Source organism: Nipponia nippon, unplaced genomic scaffold, assembly GCF_047370975.1.
Source record: "Nipponia nippon isolate SJK-2023a ecotype South Korea unplaced genomic scaffold, ASM4737097v1 scaffold_1, whole genome shotgun sequence".
In the NCBI taxonomy this organism is placed as follows: domain Eukaryota; kingdom Metazoa; phylum Chordata; class Aves; order Pelecaniformes; family Threskiornithidae; genus Nipponia; species Nipponia nippon.
This window is the reverse complement of record NW_028262290.1, coordinates 117694390-117706418: the sequence shown is the minus strand read 5'-3', so window position 1 is coordinate 117706418 and position 12029 is coordinate 117694390. Positions and strand designations below refer to the sequence as shown.

General features: G+C 41.4%; 1 protein-coding gene across 5 annotated transcripts in view; it reads right to left on the bottom strand.

Annotated features, from left to right (window-relative positions):
• MYRIP (myosin VIIA and Rab interacting protein) overlaps positions 1-12029 on the bottom strand; it is a 237561-nt gene that overhangs the window by 2983 nt on the left and 222549 nt on the right. For 3 of the 5 annotated variants that reach the window (XM_087768883.1, XM_087768916.1, XM_087768894.1), the window contains 5 exons: positions 8164-8358; positions 3367-3528; positions 1552-1656; positions 1396-1456; positions 464-582 (listed from right to left, as the gene is read on the bottom strand). In XM_087768883.1, the coding sequence (XP_087625009.1) occupies positions 464-582; positions 1396-1456; positions 1552-1656; positions 3367-3528; positions 8164-8358 (642 nt within the window). The remainder of the gene's footprint in view (positions 1-463; positions 583-1395; positions 1457-1551; positions 1657-3366; positions 3529-8163; positions 8359-12029) is intronic. The other 2 variants (XM_087768898.1, XM_087768908.1) reach the window with 1 other exon arrangement.

Below are 12029 nucleotides of genomic sequence, written 5' to 3'. Positions count from 1 at the left end.
CCAATGCATGGCCTATCTATCCCTTAAACTCCACTTCAGTAACCTTTGAACATTTCTCAAAAATTAGGGAGATTCAAGGTGACTCTCACTGGCTGAGTTACAGTGTGCAGCTGGTTCTGTGAGGGTCTGGTTCAGATGTCTGAATTGCAGGGGACCGCTAATTTATTTTTTTTTTTTTTAAAGAAGGGTAGCACATTCCTGGAGACCTGACAGCCAGAATACATTCACACAGGCTGACATTCAGGACTGCACAGCTGCTATATTATGGCATATAGTCAGACAGCTTCCAAGGACACTGGTCATGTTTGTTCAGAGCTGCCTCAGCGGTTTCTATTCTTTTTCCTCCAACTATTAAGAAAAGGTTTGTGAAGATGCTGAAATATAGCTGCCTACACAGATATCGCTCTCTCTCTCTATTTACGGCTTTTAACAGCAGTTTTAACAACATTTGTTATGAGTTTACCATTAAGTCCTTGGCAGTGCTTTTCCTCTCTTTAGTTCTTTGTGTTAGAGATCCTTGAAGCATGAAGTTTCTGTTAAACGTTCTGACAGTGGTAACTGGAGAACCATCTATTTTTTCACCTGGGAAAAATACAGAAAGGGAGATTTTTCACATAACACATTGAAGCAGATGTAACAATACTCCTGAAGAGTCACAGCTTCCAGAGAGATAAACCTTCCCCTAAGACGTATGAGGAAAGCTGGATTTAATTTAAATGAAAAACAGCAGGCTGTGATACTCCAAATTTATTAAAGTTTGAGGCCATGTCAATCAGTGGAATTACAGGAGAGTAAACCAAGAACAATGCAAGGTGAAGCAGGCCCTAGAATTGTCAGAGATAATGAACTGCGGGGTTAAAAAAAAAAAGAGAAAACATGAAAGAAAAAAGCACTTTGTTTTATAAAGCCAATTCACAGCCACACCCTAACATACCAGGAACATCACTGAGCCACATCATACGGACTGAAATCAGCAGACATAGGCTTTAAGAAAGCAATGGTGGGTTGTGGAGGGTGGCTACTGGCTTTTCGTAATTAAACACTGCGACTGCTTGGGCCTGACAGCCTAACCCCAGGCATGCCAGAGTAGCAGCGTCCCTGCTGCAGGACAAGTATTCAGCATTTCTCATTTGCTTTTCCCAGCCTTCTGCTTCTGCTCCTATTAATTTGCCACTGTCACAACTTCCACGGAAAGAGACAGTGGTGATGCTTTTTAATGTGACAAATGGGTATTTTATGTAATGCAAGTACAATGGGAAATGAGGAGGGTGGACATATTTAGGCTTTCTCTGTTCATTTTATAACTTAATCTTTCCCCCACTTTGCTGAACTGTACATTATATTGAACCTTAGAAAGAGAGACTGTCTCTAACATATGTAACAATTTAAGTGCACCTTTTACTGGTGGAGCTGGAAGTTTTCTCCTCTGCTGTCTTGATGTGTCTATTGTATGCATCTGTAAACAACACATATGCGTTACTCAACTCCATTACAGAATAAAAGGCAAGATTTCCCCAATGTATTATTGAATACTACATAATGTTCTGGCACCTGGTTTGTTTGCTTTTGATCCCGTTTCCTTGTCAGGCGAACACATGGAGCCACGTTCAAGCCTGCAACAGTGAGAGCGGATATTCTGCTCTCGATATCTGAAATCTTCAAAGAAAATAAAAGAGAGAGACAGACAGATAGGGAGGGGGAAAAAGAAGTTTTAAAATTACTGTGGATGCCACTACTGAAATATATCCCTCCCCCAGTCAAATTCTCTTTAATAAAAAAATATAAACAGATGGCTAACTTCTTCAGCAATTCTGACACCTTCCTGTATTCTTTAGTCCTGATGTTAAAAGGGGCTTAATTTGTTAGTAAAGATGGAGTAAAGGAACAATCCAACCTACCGTGTGATTCCAAGGAAGAGGCATTTTACTCCTTTTGAGGAAAAAAAAGAGAGGAGGAGAGAAAACCCCCCTCTGCCATCTCCCAGTTACCTTTAGCTGCATAATCCCAAGTTCATTCAAGCTGTGTTTTTCAAAGGCTACGTTCAAAGAATGACTTTGTGGAACACATTTGCTAATTCAAAATTAATTTCATGCACACACAAAGTACATCCTCCGTCACAAAATCTAAACATTTGATCTTAAATATTTCTAATTTAAGTGTATATGTATGTTGAACACAAACATGCATAAATACAGGTACATGCTATATAAAAACACTCAATGGAAAACAAATTGCTTGGAAAACCAAAAGTCCGAGAACGCACATATCTGGGGGGAAAATAGGCTGATGTTGAGGCTGGCGGAAGCGAATGTTGCCAAAAGAGAAAGAAGTGTCAGAGAAGTCAGACATATAACCCGACTCCTGATTCACGATGACACCTGAAGCTGTTCACTCTGCAGAAGGCCTTCAGTTGGCCTCCTTGTCATCCTCCTTGCATAGCTTAGGCCTCTCTCCTCCTCATGTCTCACCCCCATTAACTTATTTACTGTAAAATAATGACTGAAGCCAACAAAACGTCACTGCCAGTTTGCCATCTAGTGCAGCAGTGCACTTCTGACATCAGATAGATGCCAGACTCTCAGATCTTTGCTCAGTCCTAAATTGAGCATGCTACTGCTGAGTAAAATAACCAGGTACTTCCCATTAAAGCCTGGCACAGGCAGGTCAGAGTGCCTCGCCTGGGACAGGCTGGTCAGTGAAATCATTGGCAGGGAGCTGCTAGCAGTGTTATCGCCTTGAGGTCTGGCAGCATTACCTCGTTCAGCTTTTAGCACCAGATCACGATGCTCTTCTGAGCCCCAGACTTTCTGGAGCCCACTAGGAGACACTAGGTCGCAGCCCACAAGAGCAATTGCCTTTTGGCTGGGACATGTGCGGCTAAATCCCAAGGCAGGCTAGCAAGTGCTAGGCTCTCTGCTTGGCTCAGCAGCTGGCTGCCCTTGGCCTTTTTCAGTAGAACAGTACCAACACTGGCTTCTTCTAGGCAGTGCTTTACAATCTGCTGATTAGATAAACTGCCTAAAACTGTATTTGCAGTCTGACCACAGCCACGCATGTGACACAGAGCGCACCATGTGAGCTGCCTGGCAGCCAGGAGCGGGTTCAGTATTAGTATTGCAGTAACAGGCTGTTGCACTCCCATGTCTGAAAACAAGCTGGGGGAAGAAACAAATACAGTACATCTGGCTGGGCTGAGTTACGCATCTCAGTTAAGCTTTGCTCAGCTCCTGTGATGCAGTCAGCGTCCTTGGATCATCAGTCCACTGCAGTACAAAAGAATATCAAAAGTAAGTGTGTGCGGACAAAAGGTGGGTGCTAGGCAAGGCAGTGTGAAATCTGCAGGTAGAGAGGAGCTGCTGTTCTCACCTGAAGCTCTGCGTGATGAACCTGGGCGGCTGCTGTGGCCACCTGATCCTCCAGATCGGCCAGCTCAGATTCTGCAGTAACACTGTTGATCTTGCGTGCCGCGTCCTCCAGGTTGGTCAGCTGCCCCTCCAGCCCGTACACTGTGCTGGCTGTCAAGTACACCTGCAGGGTCAAGGCAGGGAGAGGTGTCAGTGATTTCTGTTTTGTGGGCATGGAGGTTTGAGCAGACTGTATCTTCCACAACGCCTTTGAGCTTCCCTCCTTGCTAACCCACTACAGGGAGACTTACCCGGCAGAGGAAAGTCATGGGGGAATAATCTGAAAACACACATCCACAAAGAGAAGGGAGGCGTGAGGTGGCTGAACTCCAAATTTCATAGGTGCTACAATGGTATTCCAAAACAGATTTGTTCCAGATTCACCAGCAAAAAAAAAAAAAACCAACTGAAAAGTTTGCCTTTTTATTTTTGATATTCAATTGCATAACAAAAACCCTGAAGTCTACAAGGGGAAGCCAACAGATCACACCTCATATGAAACTGTGTTCACTGAAACACATCTAATGCCTTCTGGCAATCAAAACTCTGTAAGAATAACTGTTCAGCAGCATATGGTTATTAACTTCTTATAGAGTAACTGTGCTTACATGTACAACACAGTTTTCCATCCTGTTCTGCTCTCACCCAAATATACAGCAGCCAAAACCTTCCCATCTCCCGGCCCTTTGAAGTGAATCTGTGGAGGGTCGATAGACTTATCTGGGCCACATAAGAGAGAATAACAGACTTTATCATTTAGAGATCTTCCCTAAAAACAAACAACTTTTAATATTTTGACTCAGCTATGATACCTCTGATAACTGCAGGTAAAGGTTTCATTTCCCATTCAGCTCCTCGGAGCAATAATTCATGATACACCGTGTTTTATGTTTTTTCTATTTCACAAAGAAATCTAAGGTGCACGGCTGGATGGAGGTCTCTGGTTTATAGAAAAGGGTAATTTTCAAGCATTAGCTTTTGACATCTGTGCTTAAAATTGTGCAGACCCATGCAAAAATACTGCACCTTCTGCCTATTTACTAGATAGCCAAGAGACTGTTTCCATGAGGCTGGTAACAGCACCGTGGAAATGAAATATATATTCTCATTTGCCCCACTGGTAGCCTCACTCACTCTAATAACAGTAAAGACTGTGGTGCTACAAAATTAGCATGAATTAAACATATTCTGCATCTGACTTCATGGTTTGAGGGGCAAGCAAACAGGATCCAAACCAGATCCTTGAGCAAATACCTTTACTTTATACCTGTTTTCCACTCAGGTCATTATATAGCCCACAATTCCTAGATCATGCAGTCCTTTGACATAACAGGTATTCAAATAATTTCTGGCCATGCTGTGACTTTATGGATCAAAAGTGGTGGAGAATGACTAGATTAATATTTAAATAAGTGTTTACTTTTAATTATTTTTTATGTTATTATTGTTTCTTGATTGCTTGCAATAGTTTTTTTCCCTTTGTATCAATTGTTTCAAAGCATAAATGTATATACATTTTTTTTCATGTATGTGACTTTGCTAAGAAACAAATTCACTACATCTTCTATGAACTGCATCTTGTAAGACCACAGTCCAACTGCAGGCATGAAATCTTTGAAAAATGTACCTAGAACAAATATGTGATCTCATTTAACATCTTTGCTGAAGTACTTGGAGACACAGGTAGACCATAAAGTTAACATGCTGATTTAAATAGAAATGCTCCTGCTTTTGTGGGTTTTAATTATTCTTTCCGTTCATTTAAATGATACATCTTTGTGGTGCAACATACCACAGCCACTTCAGATTAAAAGGTGATTTTTTTTATTTCCCTATCATGTCTAAAAGCTCAGAGAAAGATGAAAAAGGAACATTATGAACAGAAACATCTTTAGAAACTTAAAGACGCATTTAAATGCATCTGCACAAGAAGTTGTACTTTTCAAGAGGGGAAAAAAATCTAAAGACAATAGGACTGATAGAAAAACATGGGAAGGGAAGGTCATCAATGTTTTTGTAACTCAATCAGCCCCTACCTTTTTTAAATTTTAATTTTATTGAACATTTTCCAGCTAGATCTAAATAAAAGATTTTTCTAAAGAATATTCTCTTTACCTGAACAATTGTTGTGCTTCAAAACAGCAATGGGGTACTTGCAGGTGTCCACTATATTATGCCTTTATGCATACATTGACATTCAGATTGTGGGGACTTATTTTACTACCATTTAGGTATGCACAGCTTCCACTAAAACCCACCCGACCTTGTGCTGGTGCAGGTGGCCCTACCTTCTCCCCACTGATGCACGCACTGTCCCCATAATGCTACAGAAAGCAAAATTGAACAGAGCATGTATATATACCCAGACCCTCTTCCAAGATTTCCTGCAAAGAGGATGTGCTGCATGCAGAGATGCCCCCAGCTGCACTGGGAAAGTTATGGATTCCTGGATTTCTAAAGGCTCTTTAACTCTGCTATGGAGTGTGGTGGTGAAATCCTGAAACTGTCAAGTTTTGCCATCTACTTCAAATCCTGTGTGGGGCAGGGAAAGATGTAGCGTGGGCACACAGTAAGGCTGAATAACTTCTGAATTATGCAGGGAATTGAGAGAAGCTAAACCAGGGATATGCTGCAAGGAGAGCAACACCACAGCATGAAATGCTCTGCCTCAGTGCCCAGTCTCTGCTCAGTGAGAAATGCTTGGCCCGAATGAATGACATGGGGCCACGGCACCACAGATGCCAAAGCTCCACAAGGACAGGAGAGATTGTTGGAGTGTAACTGGGGAAAAAAACACACCTCAGATAGTTTACAACACAGTTCTCCACAGAAAAAATGCGGGAGGAACTCTCCCCAAATTGCTCTCTGTCCTCCTGAGGAACTTCTTAGTTTTTCTAAAGATGTGGTCCAGCCTGGACTTGGATTTTCATTCTGTACCCACTCTCCTGACAAATGCATTCTGTGGTGTGTGGAGCTAGGATGCTTCAGTATGTCACGGGGGAGAAAATGTCCACCTACCTATTTCTATTATTCTGAAAAATATTAACCAAACTCAACTAGAAGTTGTTGTGGGGGTGCATCTGTTGTGTAAGATTGAAATGGATATCACGGTAGGTGGCATGAGGAAGGCACTTTGCTTGCCACAAGCTCAAGTTATACCCTTCTCCGGGCACTAGAGTAGCAACTGCTATGGGAAGCCTTTACCATTCTGCAGAGGGCCATATCTGAGCTGCCACAGGACCAGCATCTCCTGGACACATCCTCCTGTCCTGCACTCCCAGCTGCACTGGGGAGGACTCCCAAGGCGATTTTGCTTTGAGTTCCCCTCCCAGAGAGGAGCTGGGAGCACAGCCGCCACATGGAGAGCTCCGTAGCAGGGCAGGCTCAGGTGGCTGTGGTGCCCCATGATGGAGGGCAGGAGATACCCACAACCAGGACAGTGTGTGGGAGCGAGGAGGAGCAGGAGCACCTCAGCTGGCACAGCAGGATGCCTGGGAAGGCTGAGCAGAGATGGGAAGGAGAGGTTTGGAGGTCAGGTTATGACTGGGAGCTGGTTGGGGAGGAGCGAAGGTGCTCTGGGGTGGGTTGGAGGGCATCCTGTTGGTGTGTGCAGGGGGAAAGCTCTGAGATGGAAAAGGTTGTGGAGCAGATGATGTTAGGAGGGATAGGATCTAGCTTAGGAACCTCCGAACCAAAGCAGCGCTGGGAGATTTGAGATCAGAAAAGGTGTGGTGAGAGGGACTGTGGAGTTGTGGGACTGGTGGAAGGGCTCTGGAGCAGGACAGGCCCAGTGCCAGGACTGGCTGTTATTGCCATGGATTATCTCCCCCTCAGTCCCTGGCCTGGGGCTGTTGTGGAAGTGCGTTTCTGTGAAGAAAACTGATTTTATCCCCCAACAAGAGATTCTGTCTGAAAATTTTGCAGGGCTAAAGAAAACCAGGATCTATTTTCTTGAATTGATCAGGATGTTATAATGGGACAACCCAGATTCCTATGAGATCTTTAGAGCTGCTAATGAAGGGAAAAAATCACTGAAATGTAATCAGTTAAACGTAGGAAGAAGAGAAAATCGAAAGTTACAAGTGTACCAACTCCATTAAGTGGCTGCATAAAAAGTTCCAAAGAGTAGTGACTTCCCTTTATGATTCAACATTACACTTTTCCTTGCAGATGACAGGTACTCATGAAAAAGGATGGGTGATTCGGACATGGCCAAACAGAAATGTTTGTTTAAATCGGCTTCTCCAGCCCGCTCTTTTTAACAGTGCAGCGGGCAGCTCCGGCTCCCTGGGTGCTCAGCGCAGCGTGCTGGGCAAGTGTGGGTAGAGGAAGAGCTCCTCCACTTTTTCTCTGTGTGACTGGGAACATGCTTTCCCCTACCTGTCCTTACAATAGTGAGGCTGTGCTGGGACTTGGAGACGTGGTTTCAGCAAGGTGTGGCGCAGCCACAGAGGTTCGGAGGGCTTAAGAGTTAGCTTTTGAGGTAGGGATTCTCAAATCAGTTGTAAAACCCAACACATCCAACTCGCCCCCTCCCTCAAATATTTTAAAGCACACATTAAAAAAAACCCCAACAACACAGCTGAGTACCCCTTTGAAACAGGCTTTTTTTGTTCTGTTTGTGTATTTGTTTAATAACCCCAAATCATTTCTGAACATCCACTGATGCTGCCTACGGGCTTTCCCTTTCCAGTTGGCACACACACATACGTACACTCACTCACACACGACACTTTCACATACTGATTCATGTTCTTACATTTTCTTCCAGTGTGGTGAGCTGCTCATCGAGTCTGACAGGGTCTGTCCCCAGTGGGAATGTCCCTCTTCCTCTGTCCTGAACATCAGCTGGGAAATCGCAGGGACCAGTGGATTCTGCTATCAGTTCTTCAGTGGCATTGATGACTTTCAGGACCTCTGTAGATATGTTGCAGAGAGAGACAGCAGAGTACTTCTGTTTTGTTACAAGAGTAGACAGAGAAAACAACAGCATTAAATTAGCACAGAGAGGTAATATGTAAAATCACCTTGCTAAGAGCTGTAGCTTTAGCCATGCTAAAACAATATACCTGGCTAACCGCTGTGAACAGACACAAGAGCTGTGTGATGAAATTGGAATCTACTTCTCTTTTTCTCTGTCCCTTTTTCACATATGCACACTGATACGGCATGCAAAAGAACATACACACGCAATTCTTCCACAACACAATTTCTACTGGAGGGATGGTCCAACTCTTATCACGAAGGAGCATACAAATATCCAGCTTTAAAATCCAAGTGAGCTAGATAAGGCTATTTTTGCAATAGCGCTTTAAACAGGTTTTAAAACACAATCTTCCTCTTTGAGTACTGGCAAACAGCTGTGGAATCATCCGCCCCGATACCCACAGGAGCTATCACATTGCGGGCACAAACACGGGAGAGCAATCTTCAGCAGCCCTATCAGGAGGGCAGTTTACAAAGATGTCTGCTATGGATTCCATGATAGCCCCAAAAGACAAAGGTTGAGCTGTAAGTGTGTAAACACTTGTATCTTGATTTTTAAAAAGTTTAAATTTATCTTTTTTTTAATATTTATGAAATACATTATATCAAATACCAAGGAAAAGCATGCAGTTTTATCTGTTTTTTGGTTTTTCTTTTAAACAACTGTAAGCCTTGTTATCAGTGTTTCTGATTTGTAATTAACTATCCTGATTCTGATGATTCTCACAGAGCTTTAGGCTTCAGGACAACTCTTTCGATGGCAATAAAATTTCACCTGATGTACCTTCAAGCATCAAGCTCAACATCCAAACTATACAGCTTGGAGAATGAGCCAAAGCTTGTTGAAAGCCAATACGAATACTGTCAACTGAATTTATGTGTAATACCTTTAGTGTTGCTTTGCCTAAAAAAAAGTGTGGGAAGTTTAGACCTAAATTTAATTCATTCCTCAAACCTGCAAATACTTATGCATGTGAATTAGGGGCCCACCCATCTGTAAATTTTTCCAGAAGCAAAATATCTGAGGATCAAAACTGAGGAAACAGACAGTCTTTGGATTCTATATAGTAAATTCTATAGTACAGAAAAGTATAACTGATTAAAAATGTTTGTGTGTCATGCAAACATTGTATTAATCAATATGTCAGCTGGCCTCCTAGGCAAGACATAGGAGAAATAATGTTCCTTTGCTTCACACAAACTCTGGTGGGTTTAACTGGAAAACCTCTTTTATTATCTCTTTCCTGTAATTAGCTGTTCATTTTTATAAGACTTTTACTGAAAACCTACTTTTTTAGCAGTGTGTACTCAATTGTCGTGTATCAATACATTAAGGCATCTTTAGCACTGTTATTTCTCCGAATTACAAGAATAATTAGACACATGAGATTAAAGAGAAGGAGAACAAAGCAAATACAGTATGCTACAGCACACAGATCTTTAGCTTGTTAGGACAGCCAACACAGTCCCGAACAAGCAGGCCTAGGACTCTCTTACTGAGAACAAATACTTGAACCCCATAAATAGCCTACTCTTTTTTTCCATTTATTTTCACAAGTGCCAATTAGGTTAAAAACAGATCAATAATTTTATAGGACAGAAGAGGAAATCAATGTTATTTTGTTTTATTATTTGCTTTTACAAGTACCTAATTCTTATTCTATTCTATGAGTAGTGAACAAAAAAGGATAAAGGCCAGACACTACATTTTCTTCATCATTTTCACTGATGTATGTTCTCCATTTCAAGAACTGTAGCCTCACTTCAGTGTTCATTATTTCTTAAATTTTTTATTATCCTTTGTAGCTAATGATGGATTTCCAAAAAAGATTAAATTAGAAAAAGGTGTTCTTATACCAGAATATGAGAATCCATATTGGCATTTATTACAGATCAATTACTGCAAAACAGGGTTTTTGGTTTTTGTTCTCCTGGTAAAGTATTTTTTTGATAGGAAGCTTTAGGAAATCAAGATTTTGAGTAAAATACCCTACCTTCTCAATACATAATAGATAGGGGAAGAAAAGTTCAATGAAAAAGAAATGTGATTTTTAGCTTTTCTAGAATTTTGAGCTAAGTTCTTAGTGGCGTATGCTGTTTGACTTTTAAAACCAAAGATTTGCTTCACGTTAAACATTGCACAAGGCAGCTAGATGGATGTTCATGGAGTGTTTGCATCAATGAACATATCTTGATCCTAGCCTGCAGGTATCTAGCTAGACACCAGAATCACAATATTAAAGCTTTTCTTTAAGCTTGTGAAACATCTGCTTTTATAGAATAACAAGGATACAGCACTAGAATTTAAACACCATAAAGGAATGCATGGCAAAAGTGATTTTCCTTAGAGTATATCTGAAGAGTCGATCTCCCAAAACCTAAGAGCACACACAATATTTCAATGTATTTAAATCTAAACTTTGTAAAGGTATTCTGCTAAAGGATATTTAGAACTCAGCTTTGCCCTGGGCTGCATTTTACAGAGAAGAAGAGATTAACGTCTGCCTGAGGGAGACATAAAATCAACATGTGGGGAGTTCAGGGTTTCTCAATTAATGTTTTTGCATAAATTTCTACCTCTTTTTTGAGCAGCTGTCAAAAGTTGTTCAAACAGCTCATGTTCTAAAATGGCCAGTTTGCAAACCTGGTGGGTTATTCTAGACATAATTAAGATGTGTAAGGCAAAAAAAAAAGAAGAAAAAAAAAAAAGAAAAAGTGTCCTGGAGTTTTAGTGCTTCACAACCCTCTCCCCTCCCTGACCACCCACATCAAACTTAGGAATTATGAGGTTCTATAAAAATCACCGAAAATTCAGACACACGCACACCAAGATCATCCTGGTAGGTGGACATTTCAAATTGGTATAAAGATCTCTTGGCTGTCTAATTTATCTTGCCCTAGCAGGAAAGGTCATTGTTAACACCTATAAGTGATTCAAAGCGACAGCTATCATGCCACGATGAAGTCTCTCCCATCTGTCTTGTCCAGCAAGTCAAAGAACTAATATGGATGTGACAGATGCAGAAAGCAATCTCTGTTACAAATATCTAGAACAGAAAAGGTAAGTGCAACCATTCTTCTCAAAACACTGGGATGCATTCTGATTTTGACTGTGCTTCCCTACTTCCGGATTACCACCACCCCTCCCAAATGAAATTGATGCAGCTGACCCAAATTTGAATGTTTGTACTGGTTATGAGAATCTAATTTTTTACTGAATTTGAGATTAAGAAGTTAATGGAATGAAAAACATGCACTTACCCTTTTTATGATAATTAATGTCCACACTCACAAATACATTAAAGACACGGTCAAAAGGAGATGCTAAATTTCCTGAGTTCTTTGTGGAAGAGTTTTGAAACCAATGAAATACTAAAAAAGTGTGTGTGTGCATGTGAGCACATATACATGTACGTGTGCCTGAGTGTACTGAAAATAACAAACAGCATCTTGTAAAATTTCTTTACTGTCATTTCTCTATGTGGTTGGACAGATGGAAAGGATTCCTGGTTTGCTGGAGATAAGGTTTCAGCGGTCTAAGCTAGCTCTTGCTGGCTGTTAGCCATTTCCCTCTCTTCTGCTGTCTCTTTCCTTTCCCTGCTGATGCTGCAGATATTTCCTTTGTTTTTTTCATTTAAG